Below are 16,967 nucleotides of genomic sequence, written 5' to 3'. Positions count from 1 at the left end.
ATTTTCTTCTTGATGTGGAATAGTAATCAGAAACTTCTCAGAATGCCCAAACAAGTCTTTATAAATTTGTTACCTGGGAGTAGTACCTTGTGATGGAGTTTGGCCTTCCTTTAAAGGTAGGGGATATGGTAGGAAATGAGAAAGAAGGTGGTTTGTCTTTTATATATTTTCTTTGCCTATCTCTTCCTTGAGAAGTGACTGTGATGTTTGTGACTGTAGATACTCTTAGCTGTGCTATGCCCAGAGCCATTCTTTTAAATTCTTGAATACCAAGCATATCACCTAATCTACCATTATGATTCCATTTCTTTTGTCTTTGTATTCCCTTTCAGAATGCATATATCTGGGGTGCCTAGGTGGCTCAGTCAGTTAAGTTGACTGACTCAATTTTGATCATGATCTCAATCATGATCTCGTGGTTCATGGGTTCAAGCTCTGCATCAGGCTCTATGCTGACAGAGTGGAGCCTGCTTGTGATTCTCTTTTCTCTCTGCCCCTCTCCTTTTCTCTCTCTCTGTCTCCCACGCGTGTGCGCACACACTCCTTTCTCAAATAAATAAACTTTAAAAATAAAAAAAATAATAAAATGGATATACCTGATTGGGTTCTTATATTGGAACAGTTGAATTCTGACTTTTTCTGCTTTTTAATAATATTTCAACTGTTTCAATATAACAATCCCAGTGGATATATGCATTTTAAAAGAGGAGAATTGATCAATTATACAGGAAATGCATAAGGAGTTAGGTTAAACATAAATTAGAAGAGGAAGTCAGCACTCAAGGAAATATGTGGGCCATATGGACTTAATCACTTCTGTGTCTGAATTGAATGTTTAGTTCCTGGAGATCAAAGTAAAAAGCAAGTCACCATTGCTTATATAGCTCTCATTATCTAGTTCTTTAGAGAAATGCAGATTTTCTCTTGCACTTAGCTCTTAGAAAAATTTCTCAAGTGGAATGTTACAGCAGGGCATCATAGCAATTAAGAGCATGAGGTTTGGTATAGGATATACCATGCTTTAAATTCTTGTTTTTCGGGCTTACTTCTTGTTTTCGGGTTTCCTTATGATCTTAGGAATATTACTTAACTTCTGAGTCTATTTGCTCTGTTAAAAGAGGGAAAAATAGGGGGCGCCTGGGTGGCTCAGTCTGTTGAGCGTCCGACTTCAGCTCAGGTCATGATCTCACAGCTTGTGAGTTCAAGCCCCACGTCGGGCTCTGTGCTGACAGCTCAGAGCCTGGAACCTGCTTCATATTCTGGGTCTCCCTCTCTCTCTCTGCCCCTCTCCTGCTCATGCTGTGTCTCTCTGTCTCTCAAAGATAAATAAAGATAAAAAAATTTTTTAAAAGAAGGAAAAATAGGAATAAGTAATTTTTATAAGGATTCAGTGACCTAATATAAATATAAATCACCTACTAGATGATAGACTCATAAATGAAACTTTTAAAGTGATCATATTATTACTCTGGTAATGATGATGATAGAAGTATGTCTTGTAAAGCATCATTCATCTTAAGCAGGTAACAAGAGCACCAAAATGTAAGTCATTGAAAACCGTTTTGAAGACGTCCAGGGTACAGTGGTCCAAGGGATAACATTTGATGGCCCAGCTTGATCCTAGAATAATGTAGATTGTTGACATGAGCCACCAGTACTGATGGGATTATGCTGTATACTATACTCTTTAGGTGGGATTGTTGGAAAAAGATTGAGAACCATTGCTTCAAAAACACAGGGTATATAGGAAGCCCAGTAGGGGTAGTGATTCCCAATATAGATCACATTAGATTCAACCTGTGATTTGTATACCTACTACTGAAAATAGACATTTATTTGCATTTCATTGCCAGGCAATATTCCAAGTGTTCGGGTATAGCAGAGGTAAAAAAAAAAATGAAGTGTTTGCTCCCATAGACCTTACATTGTATCTAGTTGGTGCAGAAAGATGGTGGTAAATACCATGAAAAGAAAAACAGACCTGGGTAATAGAACTGTTAGGAAATTCCATGGGGAGTTGAGATGGTGTTATTTATATAGGGTTATCACAGAAGACCTCACTTTTAGAGTGATAGTAGAAAAAAAACCTGAAGGAAGTGGGAGAGTAAATCATGAAGGTAACGGATTGAGTATCTTTTGAGAAAGTGGACTGCAAGAGAAAAAGTCAAGAATTACACCAGTGAATGTTTCAAAGAGGTGGCCAAGAAGAATGGCAGGAGTGTAAAGGCCACTTGCCCAACTGCCAGCTCTGCTGAGTGAGAGGACAGTTTTAGTCCTGCCACCCCACAGTGAGGGGACCTATTTGGTGAAATATTATTTATCTTCTTAGCAAATGTGACTGGGTACAGGAGGAAGAAGAAATAAAGGAAAAGGGGCAAGGGCTGGGGGAAAATATTACTCTAGGTTATTTGACATAAGCAGCTGGAAGAATGGAGTTGCTATTAGGTGTCAGAAAAGACTGCAAGAGAGTAGTTTTTGGATAGGAAAGATAGACTTGAGATTTTAGCTTAAGAATTCAGACCCATTAGGGTGCTGGGTGGCTCAGTCAGTTGAGCATCCAACTTTGGTTCAGGTCGTGATCTCGTGGTTTGTGAGTTTGAGCCCTGCATTGGACTTGCTGCTGTCGGCATGGAGTCAGCTTCAGATTCTCTGGCCCCCTCTCTCTGCCCCTCCCCTGCTTGTACACTAAAAAAAAACCAAAAAAACCATTAAATGCAAACACTTAGTAAATGTTTAAAAATAAATATTGAAGAAGTGGTTGGATATACATATCTAGAGTTCAGAAAATAGGTTAAGACTAGACATGAAAATAGGGTGGTAAATAGGGCAACGTTTTTCAAACTGTGAGTTGCAACTCGTTTTTGAAGCATGAAATCCTGGTTTTGGACCAGGATTTTAAAATACTGGGAAAGTTCAATTATATAAATACACACAAAATGTATGTGTGCTTTGGGTCAAAACATAAAATGTTTTTATTGTGTGTGTTTACCATGGTTGCAGTGAAAAAATTTGAAAAACAATTAATGTAGTAGTGTAGACAGAGCAGAGGTCTGGGGGCTGAGCCTGAATAACACCAATGTTTAGAGATCAGAGAAATGAGGAATAAAGAAGATAGAGAAAAAGCAGTAAATTAAATATGGGAAAAACAAAAGTAAAAATATATCAAGAAGAGAATTTATTAAACTGTGTCAAATGTTTTTGATACATCACGAATGATTAGAACTGCAAATTAATTATTGGATTTTACAATGTGAAATCATTGGTGAGTTTCACAGGAACACATTTGATGGGGTGGTGCAGACAAACTGATTAGATTGGATTTGAGAGAGTGAAGGGGAAGAATAAAGAGATGAAATTTAGAGTTTTACTTGAAAGAGGAACAGAGAAATACAGTGGTATCTCAAGGATAATGTAGAGAGTCAAGCAGCAGATTTTTGTTGTTGGTAATTTGTTTCTGTTTAAGAAGAAAGATGTCATATTTCTTTGTTAATAATAATTATTGAGGAGAGAAGGAAAAAAATTCACTAAGTCAGGAGAGAGAGAGAGAGACAGTTGTTGGAGCAGTGTCCCTGATTAGAGGAGAGGAGGTACAATGCCCTGGAGGGTTGCCATTAGATAGGAGCATGGCGATTTAATCCATGATAACAAGAAAGAAGGCAGAGAATATTTGGTTCATCAGAATGTTTTCAGATACGGTATTTGGAGCCTGTGGAAGTTCTCTTCTGATTGCTTCTGTTTTCTCACTAAAAAAGAAGCAAGGTCAGCACCTGAGAATGAGAAAGGAAGGGAAGACATTGAAGCTTTAAGGAGAGAGGGCTTTCTAGGAGAAGGAAAAGACCAGGGAAATTGAGTAGAATTGCCCAGTATCCTGAAGGACTCAATCAAGGGTAGTAGTTATGAATTTAAAATAACACTGTTCAGCTTGGTTGGATTTTTTTTCCTCCTCATCTAAGTTTAGCTTACACAGGCACAGAGTAGGCAGTTCCCTGTAATCACAGGTGGAATTTGGTTAGATGGTATAGTGAAATGGAAAGGAGAGAATAACAAGGTAGTTGAGTCCTTAGTTGAGTTTTTTAGTTTCCAGACCATACCATTCTTTTAATTATTTCTGTTACTCATTTCTGATCTAAAGAAAGTGATTCTTATTGTACAAATTTTTCAAAATTTCAGAATCTTCTTTTGTGACTTAACATATGGTCAGATTTTTGTTGTTTGTCATTATCTTTACTGAGGTATAATTTACATACCATGAAATTCACAGGTTCCAACTGCAAAATTTGGTGAGTTTTAACAGATGTATGAAACCAACGGCATAATCAAGATATAAGACGTATCCATGACCCCTAAAGTTTCTTCATGTTCCTTTGTAGACAGTCTCCTTTTTATATTGCTTGATTCTGTTTGCTAATATTTTGTCCAGAATATTTATGTCTGTATTCATGAGGGGCATCATCCATAGTTTTATTTTCTTGTAATGTCTTTGTTTGGCTATGGTATCAGGTCAATGCTGGCCTTGTAAAGTGTTAAAATATATTCTCACTTCTATTTTCTGGAAGAATTTATGTAGAATTGATACTATTTTATTCTTAAATATGGTATAGAATTTGTTAGTGAAACTAACGGGGCCTGGAGTTTTGTTGAAGATTTTATTAAACTATGAATCTGATTTTTTTAGTAGATTTTGTTTTACTCAAGCAAACTGTTTCTTTAGAGTGAGCTTTGTTAGTTAATGTCACTCAGGGCATTGCTCCATTTCATCTATGCTGTTGAATTTACGTTGGTGAATTTGTTTATAGTATTCCTTTATCACTTAATGTCTGCTTTCTCACTTTTTTCTTTGTCATTCTGTCTAGAAGTTAATTGTATTGATGTTTTCAAAGGTCCAGCTTTTGGGTGTTTTAAAAAGTTTTTGTTTTATTTTCATTGATTGCTTTTCTTTATTTTTTACTTGTTTCTGCTTGCTTTGGGTTTAAGTTGCTTTCTTTTTCTGGTTTCCTAAAAGACCTTTCTTCTTTTCAAATATATTCATTTAATGCTGTAAGTTTCCCTTTAAGCACTCCTTTGAGCTGCGTTCTACACATTTTCATTCAGTCTGAATATTTGATTTATTTTGTCACCTCTCCTTTGATTCATGGGTTACTCAGAAATGTGTTGTTTAGATTTTCACATTTAGGGGTTTCAGATATCTTCCTGTTGTTAATTAATTCATTGTATAATTTTTAATTTCTTTGTGGTCAGACATACTTTGTATGATTTCAGTTTATTTAAATTTATTGCCTTAAATATGTTCTGGTTGAATGCTGCATGCATACTTGAAAAGAATGAGTATTCTGCTGCTCAGACTTTAGAAGTTTTCCTCTCGTATTACTACCTTCAGCCTGAAAAATTTACTGTAGCATTTCTTTTTGAGCAAATCTGCTGGCAACAAATTTGACATACAACATATTGTATGTCATCTAATTTTGAATTATATATTGAATATTTTGAATATTGTGTAGATGCTGAGTCTTAGGATGTTCTGGAAAGTGTGAAAAAAAATGCTTTTTAAATAGACAACCCATTTAGGTTCAGGCCACAAGTTCTTTCTCACCTTCCCCATACAGATTTCTTCTTCAAGTTTTGACTCCCTCTGCAATTTGCCTGCTTTTGTTTACTTCTCAGAGTTTTCTGGTAGTTGCTTTTGTATTTTGTTCAGTTTTCAATTGTAATCAATGGGGGAGAGAGGCTGTAGTGGGTTTAATTTATGCTAATTGGAATTACAAGTCTCAGTCTTAGGTATTTTTATTTCACAATTTAGATAGAACTATTGCTTTATACCCATCAGTGTTAGGTTATCCACATATTTACAAAAAGAAATTTTAATACTCTCATCCTTTCTGCATCTTATGCCTTCCTTCTAGCATCATTTTCTGCTTTTTGAGGGACATCCTTTAGAAGTTCTTTTATGGATCATCTATTTATTGGGAATAAACTCTGTTTTTATTTGTTTTTATTTCATGTTATTTTGCTTTCATTCCTGAAAGATGATTTTGTTGAACATTCAAATCTGGGTTGACGTTTTGTTTGTCAGAACTTTAAAGATAACATTTCATTATTTTCTGACTCCTTCTTGTTTCTAGTGAGAAAGTCCTTGTCATTTTAATTGTTGTTCCCCATAGGTAATACATCTTTTTTCTCTGGAAACTTTAAGAATTATTTGTTCTTGGTCTTCTCTTTATTTGTCCTTCCAAAATTCGTTGGTCTTGACTCTTAGGAGTAGTACCTTTGGTATTCTCACCTGTTACTTCATGAAATAGTTTATTTCTGTTAGTCTCTAATATATGCTTCTAGAACAATAATGAGATGTTGGTTGAATATTCTCATTCTATCTTTCACTCTGCTTCTCTTTCATATTTTTAATATTTTTAATCTTTTTGTCTTTGTTGCATTCTTAGTATTGAGAGACAAAGAGACAAGCAGGTCAGGTTCAAGACAGGAAATTAAAGTAAAAGCTAGTCTTGAGATCTTGACCACAAGTTAGAGAAGATTGAAGGTATGAGAATCTCTCCATATCACTTTCTGTAGGATTTCTTTTAGTTTAAAACCATTTTGAGTGGTAACTTGCTTTTTAAATTCCTGTTGGTATTTATAAATCTGATCCTTTTCATTTACTTTATTTCTTTAGGTCATTGTGTCAATGAGTATAGCATTTGCTCAACAAACTGAACTGTCTAGAATATCTGGGGAAAAAGAGGATACTACATCATCAAAACAAGCACATGCTTTCTATCAGCAAGAAGGTTATTTAAATGAAACGAAATCATCACAGGGTCAAGCTTTTGAAGAAATGGACATGAAATTTAAAGAAGAATTTAAACCACTTAGTAAGGAGTTAGGAGAAAATGGAAAGGAAGTTCTGTTATCAACCGATGGTAATCTTGATGATACACTACAATTGGAAGACCATGAACTGACTATTTCAGAAGAAATGTTCTCCAAAGATAAAACATTTATAGTCAGAGAATCTGTAAGTAGATTTCCTTGTATAAAAATTTGTGACTTCCTTCACTATAAAAATATTAGCAGTAATATTCCTTAATGGGGAAGGAAAGTATCAGATCCAATCTTGACTTAGGGATTTGCATTTTGAATGTGTTTTATTACTTGTAAAGTATATGAATATGATTTACTATTTACTATTGATTTACTATTTTATTAAATAAAATAAATCTGGCTTATAATATTTTTGTTTATGTTAGACATATGCATGGTAAAATCTCATTGTAAATTATATGTACATTAATTTTGTTTCAGTCAGTTTAAGATTAATTATCCTACAATATGTCTGAATAAAAGGTTTGCTTCATTTAATGTGATGATAACATCACATGGAAGTAGCTTCCTGTTTAAGAAGATAATTTAAAGCATTGTACTCTGTAAATACTATTTCTCTTCTTCTATACTTACTCATTAATGGAGGATCTTTTCTGTGTCTGTACTACAACTGCCTGTGCCTTTAATGGAAAGAAAGAAATCCTTTTTTTTAATTATCTAAATTAAAATTTTTTATTAATGTTCAGGATAGGTTATATCGTGTTTAGAGGCATACTGAAATAAAATTGTCAACTTCTTTATGAAGTACAAAACTGAGATACTTGTGAAAACCTCTTTAATGTACCAGCAGCTGTTCAAGGCAGAGTGCTTCAGGAACTGAAGTACTTATAGAAATTCATTAAGGAGTTGATTTCTAATGAGTATGAGAAAGTGGAACATAAAGCTTTTATTTCCAAAGGAAAATTATTGAAATTTGTTTCTTATAGATTGTTATATATTCTTATATGTTATATTGTTGTCTATAGTACTGTGGTGACCACTGCATAATATAAATTAGGTAAAATTTTTCATGTTTTATAAATTTAATTTTAAATTACAAGTATTCCATTTATATTATCTCCCCATCATAAATGTCAAGAGGGATAAGGGAGCTACAGCTTCATTAAGAGCAGAAGGCATTTTGAGGATTTTTATTCTTTATTCTTCTCCCTTAGATTGCATTTAAACTAACTGACAAATAGCTATTTTGCTTTTGGAGAATAACATGTGTAATGATAATAAACTTCACACTGATTTAGAATTATAATTAAGACAGATATCTTTTTTAAATTTATGTTTTAGTTAAATAATGGGAATAAAAATTAGGCACTTTAGTAGTGGAATTGCTTTTATATTAAAATATTGATGCTGACAGATTGCCACAAAATGTTTTATGATTGCCTTTTTTTTCCTACCTTTTTAGATTCATGATGAAATTTTGGTATCAAGTATGGATGCTTCTAGACAACTAATGTTAAATGAAGAACAGTTGGAAGATATGAGGCAGGAACTTGTGCGACAATACCAAGAACATCAACAGGCGACAGAACTGTTACGGCAGGCACACATGCGCCAGATGGAGAGACAGCGAGAAGACCAGGAACAGCTACAAGAAGAGATTAAGAGACTGAATAGACAATTAGCCCAGGTATGAGACTTAGCATCTCTTTTCTCCCCAATTAAAATAACAGTATTCTTTAGATAGCCTTTATTTAAAAAGTCAAAACTATTGCCAAGATCTGAATAAAAACAAGTGTTTAACATTAAGAACAGACTCCATCAGCACAACAGCCTTAGATCTTGTTAGGAACACCTGACTCAACCTTGGAGTGCATTGCGTCTGTGCCATTTTATTTATCTGCCTTTTTAGGCATTGGAAAAGTGGCTACAAGGCTGTTTGTATATTTGTTTTTAATCATTCCATTGATCATACACGCAAAAGCACGGTGATAGTATTCTGTGACAGAAATTCTTTGTGCTGAGGTGCAGTTGATACTCCGTTTTCCCATATTCATTTACAGTTTTGTGAGTCCACCAATTAGCATTTCCAAGGTTTACCTTTATCTTTAATCTATCTTTTTAATCATGAATGGAAATCTGAAGTAGTATGTTTCTGGGACTTTCTCCAGGGAAACATCTCTTCTTGATTTGAGAAATGCAAATTTATATAACGTTCTCATCCCTTTTTCTGACTCCTTGGCATTTGGGAGCTGGATTCTTATCAATTGCTGTATATAGTATACTCACAAAATCATTACAGAAAAGCAAGAAATATTTTTACAAAAGTTCCTATAAAAACAAATTTATTCCATTTATTTTGAAAACTTAAGAGATAAAAAATAGAGAAAACTTAAAACATGTTCTTTCCGATATAGAATAGGAAAATTGGCAGTTGAACATAAAACATCATTTGAAAAAATTGATTTTGCTTTTCTTCATCGCATTTTGTGAATTTAAATTTCTGAATTTTCAATGCAAAATTGACATTTTGAATATACTATTAATTGAGCTTCACAAATTCCTGAATATTCTAGCCCTAGTTTTTTATTTTAACTTTCAAATTTTGCATTGAACTTTATATACGCTTTTAACCCCTAATCATGGGATGTGACTCATGTAGAAAGTGCCTTCTCTTGGTCCCTGGGTTAAAAGAAATCTGCTTGTTATTTCTGCTTTTTTCTTCTATCGCAAACAATATTCTCTCATGACCTTTTTTCTTATTTAGAGATCCTCAATAGATAATGAAAACCTGGTTTCAGAGAGAGAAAGGGTGCTTTTAGAGGAGCTGGAAGCACTAAAGCAGCTGTCTCTAGCGGGAAGAGAGAAGCTGTGTTGTGAGCTGCGCAACAGCAGTACGCAAACACAGGTAGTATGGACTCGGGCCCACCTAGGGTCCAGGGGTCAACATGCAGTAGGATCTGTTTGTCTTTGTTGTCCGTGGGAAATATATTTTTTATGGGTGTGGAGCTTAACAGATTTGTGATTGTTTACATGCCAGGTAGGTGGAGTCAAGATTCTTTACGTTCCATTTAAGGTAATTTGAATCAGACATTGCTGTAGCAGCAGCTGTTGCTTCACCACGGAGCAGCCTAACAAACTGGATGTCACACTACAGCATGCGTTAGCCTGAACCCAGTGAAACTTTTCATCTGTGTATTAGGCTGCCTTAGCTTTTTTGATAATGCTAATCTCTTAATAAAATGTAGTTAAATATTATTTCAAAGATTATCTATTTTGCACACAGAGGTTTCTGTTTCACTTTATAGCACTTTAGAAGAATGACATGGTGTTTCCAAGATGACAGGTTTTCTTTCTCTTTTGTCCTCTCTACCTTTACACAACCTTAAACAGAACGGAAATGAAAACCAGGAGGAAGTTGAGGAACAGGCATTTAAAGAAAAGGAGTTAGACAGAAAACCTGAAGATGTGCTTCCTGATATTCTGACCAATGAAAGGTATACAGAATGTGTATTTTTTCAGTACAGAGGGAATTAAAATAGTTGTTTCAGTGTGATAAACTTTATTTGTCCTTGTTTTGATCTTGTACATTTGTTTTGTCCATTTTACTCTGTGTGTAAAGAATTACCAACCTTTGATAGGCAAATTTTTAAAAATATTTTTTATATAAAGTAATTTTTGATTCGATACTAGTCATGTACTTATCTCAGTAAATGGTAAGGCATTATTTGGTTACTGAACCTTTCTTGATTAATTTTATTCTGCTCATATGCTATTTTTTATCCTTAAAAACACAATTGTACATGTGTGTATTTCTTCACTGTATGGACGTACATTCAATATAAGCCACCTCCCTTGTTTGTGATGAGAAAAAAATTAAGTGTGATAGTCTACAGTTAGCTTCTTTCATTGATTTATTGCATATCAGATGAGAACTTTCAATCCATATCCCACTTTTGATAGATCCCACTTTTATATCATGAATAAATTAATGAGTTAACAAAACTTTCCCTGATTTGATTTTGTAGAGGTTAATATAAAAATGTAAAATATTAAGTAAGAATAGTTACCCCTATGTTAAGAACTGTAGGCATAGTATTTTAAAATTTGTTCTGTTCAAATGAAAATAATTTCTTTAATTTTAAATTAAATTAATATCTACTAACTTAATTTCCTCCTTTTCCAATTTCTGTGACTGTCAACCCTCTGTGTCCTCCTAACCTCCTTCCTCAGCTTGCATGGAGGAATTTGGCCCCTAAGATTTTGGCTTCCCCATTGGATCATCAGTATGGAACACAGTCAGTATGGAACTCAAACAAGAAAGACAGTGTATGAAAATTAGAGTTACCACGGCAATATAAAATAAACAGTTTGTTTATTTTATATTCTTTATCTCTAATTGGTATATTTTTAAAACTATGCAGTATTTAATTTTTAGGAATTTTTGTAGTGAGTGCTAATAAATGAGTATTCATATTTTATCTCTCTTTACCATCATATTAATTTTAATCATTTCTCTGATTTAGAAATATTTTCAAGTTGTCCTAATCCTGATGTGTTTGGGGCTTGAACAAAACTTCAGAAAAAGTTAAATAAAACCCTTGATTTACTGCCTACTAACTAAATTACTTAGAGTTTTATTTTTAATATCCTCACCTCATGTAAGCAGAGAACTTGATATAGGTGCAAAAATAGAACTAGTCTCTTTCACTTGACAAATACTGAAGGAAAACTTGCCCATTTATTACCTTGTCTAAAAATAGTTATGTCATGTGCCGGTGAAAACAGATATCCTTTAACCTGACTGTTGGTGATCTCCCACAGTATGAAGCTGAGACAGAAAACAGTCTTAAAGCAGTGGACCTTTACCATGAAAGTCTCTTATTCTACCTATATGTATTAAATATAAAGTTTGCCACTGTAGTACTCTTAATGATTTAAGCTGTTAGGATAAGAGAATTGTTTAGTTATTCAGAAGATTAATCAGATAATTTTCTGAATTACCATTTATGGAAGTATATTTCTTGACATGAAAAGATGTTTATGTTAAGCAAAAAAAGAAAAACCTTACAAAGACACTTTGTCCTGGATAACTCCATTTTTGTTTTTTAAATGTATATATTTATGAGGCAGAGGGGAAATCTAGAAAGAGAGGCATTAAAATGTTAACACTGATTTTTTTGCTGAGATATTTAAGTGGGTGGTTAGCAGTGTTTTCTAATTTTTTGAAAATGAGAGTGTTTGACATCTTTTAAAAAAGAGAGATTCACCATTGATTCCAATTGGTTGAAAATAGGTTCCTTCTACTGGCTGCAATGAATATGGTTTATATAACTGGAGAAATTTCTGTCTCTGTAGCAGATGTAATAAATGATACTTCCTCTGGTGTTGGCAAATAGTGATATTGCACAATAGATCTTGTTAAAAACAGGTCTCTGCCTGTTTTTGTAATTTAATTATCTAGATTATCACCAGTAGGTTGTAGAAATACATTTTTCTGGTGGAATTTTTTTATTACATTTTAAATTATATTGTTTGACACATAGAAAGATTAAATGTGAAGTATGTATAAGAACAATAAATGGTACTATCAGCTTGCATATGCTTGGATACTACCACAATTTTTAAAACAACTTTTGCATCTCCTTAAAATTTTCTTCTAATTTGGAAACTCTACTACCTTAAAATGTCAGGTGTTTCATTACTTTAAAGTCAGTAAAGTACTGCACATTTGTAAAAAAGCACTTCATTTTAAGTGCTATGCATATTATTTTCATAGAGAATATCATGATATTTTATTATTCAAGTCAGATATTTTGTGGTACATTTTGTGTGGAACATAAGCACAGTGTTTGCTTCAAAAAGATTAAGCATTTTAATAAATGTTTCTTTCTCTATACAGGTTTGCACTCCAGAAAGCTAATAATAGACTTCTCAAGATCCTCTTAGAAGTTGTAAAGACAACAGCAGCTGTTGAAGAAACAATTGGTCGCCATGTTCTTGGTATTCTAGATAGATCTAGTAAGGTCCAGTCATCTGCCAGCTTGATTTGGAGGTCGGAAGGAGAAGCACCTATAAAGTCATGTATCCATGAGGAACACACAGGAGGTACTGGTTTTATATGCTGTTGAGACTGTCATCATTATCTCGTAAATCTTTCTGAGAGCAAGGCAGTTTGCTATGTGTTAAAACCCGGAAGAGAGAATGTTAAAGTTGTTTCCAACAAAAAGATCTTCAGACACATATTTTGGAACCACTGTTTTCAGAACACCATTATTGTATAGGTTTTGCAAGTGGGTGTCTTAGAGTTGTTATTGTACATACTCAGGAATACTGCTGTGCTACAGAAACCAGAGGCTATTTAATTTCTCCACCAATAAAAGAAAAATTCTACATCACTTCTCAGGACTTTTATCCATGAGATATCCAATATCCATGAGGTATTGGCAACATCCTGAAACCACCCTTTAAGATTAGAAATAAAGAGTTTTAGGAATCAAGCATCAGTTTCACATATCTGTTCAGAATGGTTAAAAGAATGTCTTTGTAAGAAACCCAAGGCTTGAACTTATCTTTAGGCTGTCCTCTGCTAGCTCCTTTCTTCCTTTTGGAAAAGTAGTTTGAAGTGTGACAGAATATGTGTGGATCCAGAGGTTGGGTCCTGAAAGAATGTAGCTCTCTTCCTAATTCTGTCTTCTTCCAGCTATGTGAGCCAGAATTTCTTCTTGGAATTTCTTAGTTTCACACTTGCTGACATCCAGTCTCTCTTGTTTTTTAATTCCTTGTTGATAAGGGAATCAGGAAATCAAAGGGTGAGAAAATTTTTGTCAAATGGGAAAAGATAGAGTCTGGACTCTCAGATACTGTAGTACACTCCACACCCAAGCATGTCTCCCCAGTTAGAGGCAAACCTTCTAAGAGTGCTAATATGTACAGTTTTTGAGAGCATTTTGTTGAAGTTTCATGTGGAGAAATGAAAAGAGATTATCCCACTTACAGAAAGTTTACCTGATTACAGTTTGGCCAGTAGCATGTTTCTAAGTGCAGAGAAAAGTTTGAAATTGTAAGTAAAACTGCCTCAGTTGAGTACAAAGATAATTTTTTTTAACTTTTTAATTTTTTTAATTTTTTTAAATTTACATCCAAATTAGTTAGCATATAGTGCAACAATGACTTCAGGAGTAGATTCCTTAGTGCCCCTTATCCATTTAGCCCATCCCCCCTCCCACAACCCCTCCAGCAACCCTCAGGTTGTTCTCCATATTTATGAGTCTCTTCTGTTTTGTCCGCCTCCCTGTTTTTATATTATTTTTGTTTCCCTTATATTCATGTGTTTTGTCTCTTAAAGTCCTCATATGACTGAAGTCCTATGGTTTTTGTCTTTCTCTGACTAACTTCACTTAGCATAATACCCCCCAGTTCCATCCACGTAGTTGCAAATGGCAAGATTTCATTCTTTTTGATTGCCAAGTAATACTCCATTGTATATATATACCACATCTTCTTTAACCATTCATCCATTGATGGACATTTGGGCTCTTTCCATCCTTTGGCTATTGTTGATAGTGCTGCTATAGACATGGAGGTGCATGTGTCCCTTCGAAACAGCACACCTGTATCCCTTGGATAAATGCCTAGTAGTGCAGTTGCTGGGTCGTAGGGTAATTCTATTTTTAGTTTTTTGAGGAACCTCCATACTGTTTTCCAGAGTGGCTGCACCAGCTTGCATTCCCACCAGCAATGCAAAAGAGATCCTCTTTCTCCACATCCTCGCCAACATCTGTTGTTGCCTGAGTTGTTAATGGTAGCCATTCTGACAGGTGTCAGAATCTCACTGTGGTTTTGATCTGTATTTCCCTGATGATGAGTGATGTTGAGCATTTTTTCATGTGTAGGTTGGCCATCTGGATGTCTTCTTTGGAGGAGTACAAAGATAATTTGAAAAACCTCTTTTCTTTTCTTAAGGTGTTTTTTGGGGTTTTTTTGTTGTTGTTGTTGTTTTTTTGAGAGAGCACATGCGCAAGTGGGGGAGGGGCAGAGATGGCAGGGAGAGAGGTAATCCCAAACAGGCTCCACGCTGTCAGCACAGAGCCCAGTATAGGGCTTGCACTCATGAACTGTGAGATTGTGACCTGAGTAAAATCAAGAGTTGGGCACTTAACTGAGCCACCCAGGCATCCCTTAAAAACCTCTTTTAATAAGAGCTGAAGATCGCTTCTTGGCCTTTTGGCTAAGATCAAGTGTGGTATCTGTTCTTATCAGTTTAATAAGAGCTGAAATAATAACTGAATTTTTTGTTTTTGTTTTTTTTAGAGAGAGAGTGAGAGAGCACGCAAGCAAGGGAGAGGCTCAGAGGCAAGGGTGGGAGAGAAAGAGAGAGAGAGAGAAAGAGAGAGAGAGAATCTTAAGCAGGCTCCCCGCTCAGTGCAGAGCCTGACACGCGGCTCAGTCCCACAGCCCTTGGATCATAACCTGAGCCGAAATCAAGAGTCAGGTGCTTAACCAACTGAGTCACCCAGGTGCCCTATAAATAATACTGAATTTTTAAACTTTCTGTCATATTCATTCTTTTCAAACTTTGTAGAAGCATTTTTTTCAAATTAATGTCACCCTTTTGTTAAGCTCTCAATCAGGGGTATTTTATTTCTACAAATGGATCTTGATGTATAGGAAAGAATTAGGTAACACTTTCTTGATCTTATTATAAAAGTGTTTATCAAACTAATTAGGATGACCATTAATATCACTGGGGGACACTTACAGATCCATTTTGCATCTTGAAGAGACTATTGAATTAATAGAGTTTATAATTTAAAACTTTAAATTTTCTGATAAACTTTGAAGAATATATTGGTTTTAAAAATTGACACTTTCATTTATAAGAATTTTTTCTGATGTTCCTTAATATTTTTCATGGAAGCATTATTGTAAAAACTAAAAGGAACTATTGAAATATTTCTTATGTCTTATTTAATATAACAGAAAGTTCAGTCTTAATCTGATTATGAAGCATCATTTGCTTTTCAGTTTTTATGTATCATTTTTTTTTACTGTAGGTAGTAGCACTTGTGATTTATTTCCAGCTTTCAAGTCCAAACTTGTTTAGATTTTAAACATGTATAGACTTGTTAACTCTCTAAAAAAGTAAATAATTGATTTGCTCATGTTTGCTGCCACATAAGAGGGACCTAGTTTATGAAAGTGAAGGGAGATTTTGAGCCAGTATCAAATTATTTGAATTTGAGTGAATCTTAAAGTAGTTCATAAGAATGAGTTCCCCTAGGATGTGTTGAAAGAAAATTTTTTTGAGGCCAGCACTGTAATGGCACAGGGGTACAATGCATACCTCTCTCTTAGGTAGCCAAGCACTGAGTTTCATCTGCTGCATCTTCCTTTTGGAGTAGTGTGATGTGATAGAACGCTTAGTTAGTTATCTGGAGGCCCTGGATTCTCACTTATCTGGAGGCAAATCTCTCCCAGGGCTTCAGTTCAATTCACTCATCTCTGAGGTATAAGAGGCAAAGTAGAGTCCGTGGTTTCCAATTAGGGCTCTAGAGATCTTCAGAAGGCCATTGGTTTAGGGAATGCCCTATCAGATCACCTTCCCTGCTTAACCTGAGAAGATATGGAATGAACATGGTATAAGTCCATAAAGTAAATGGCTAAAGGAAATGCTTTAACCATCATCTGCTGTGTTAACCATTATCTGCAGAGAAATCAGTGGTTCACCAATTTGAAATCATGAGTCTTTTCACCAGGCTGGCAATTCTGAGGTTTCTATTGGTATTTTATGACATTGCCCTGTTAATATATGTTTTTTTCTGATTTTTTCCCCCTGAAAACTCTTACAAATGCAGCATAAACTTGCTGTCTTTCTCAGTCTTTTATTGCATTGGAATAAACAAACAAAAATTCAATTTTTTCATTGGAACATACTCACATTATTTTTATTTGTTTATATCTTCCACATGTTACTGTAAAATACAGTAAGCTAGTTGACATCTTCATCTTTTAGAAAAGATACTTTAATCTGTAATTTTTATTAGCATTTGAAAAAATTAACTTTCACTGACCTTTCATAAGCCATTTTGTTTTATGTGTCTTTTGTAGTTTGTTGCTTGAGATTTGTTCCCATTTAGTATACAATATCTTCAATT

The 16,967-nt window shown here is 34.5% G+C and overlaps 1 protein-coding gene and 1 pseudogene across 8 annotated transcripts in view; both read left to right on the top strand.

Moving 5' to 3' along the window:
- Nucleotides 1–16,967, top strand: part of AKAP9 (A-kinase anchoring protein 9) — a 153,807-nt gene that overhangs the window by 69,363 nt on the left and 67,477 nt on the right. For 3 of the 8 annotated variants that reach the window (XM_086696349.1, XM_086696347.1, XM_086696339.1), the window contains 6 exons: nt 6,665–7,006; nt 8,276–8,500; nt 9,578–9,718; nt 10,204–10,307; nt 11,044–11,139; nt 12,713–12,918. In XM_086696349.1, coding sequence (XP_086552475.1) covers nt 6,665–7,006; nt 8,276–8,500; nt 9,578–9,718; nt 10,204–10,307; nt 11,044–11,139; nt 12,713–12,918 — 1,114 coding nt within the window. The remainder of the gene's footprint in view (nt 1–6,664; nt 7,007–8,275; nt 8,501–9,577; nt 9,719–10,203; nt 10,308–11,043; nt 11,140–12,712; nt 12,919–16,967) is intronic. The other 5 variants (XM_086696380.1, XM_025929473.2, XM_086696357.1 and 2 more) reach the window with 3 other exon arrangements.
- LOC112867109 (U2 spliceosomal RNA) lies at nt 15,021–15,147 on the top strand (annotated as a pseudogene).

Source organism: Puma concolor, chromosome A2 (genome assembly GCF_028749965.1).
Source record: "Puma concolor isolate L17-30 chromosome A2, mPumCon1.1.hap2, whole genome shotgun sequence".
NCBI lineage: Eukaryota > Metazoa > Chordata > Mammalia > Carnivora > Felidae > Puma > Puma concolor.
Note: the sequence above shows the minus strand (reverse complement) of the source record. Positions and strands in the feature narration are given on the sequence as shown.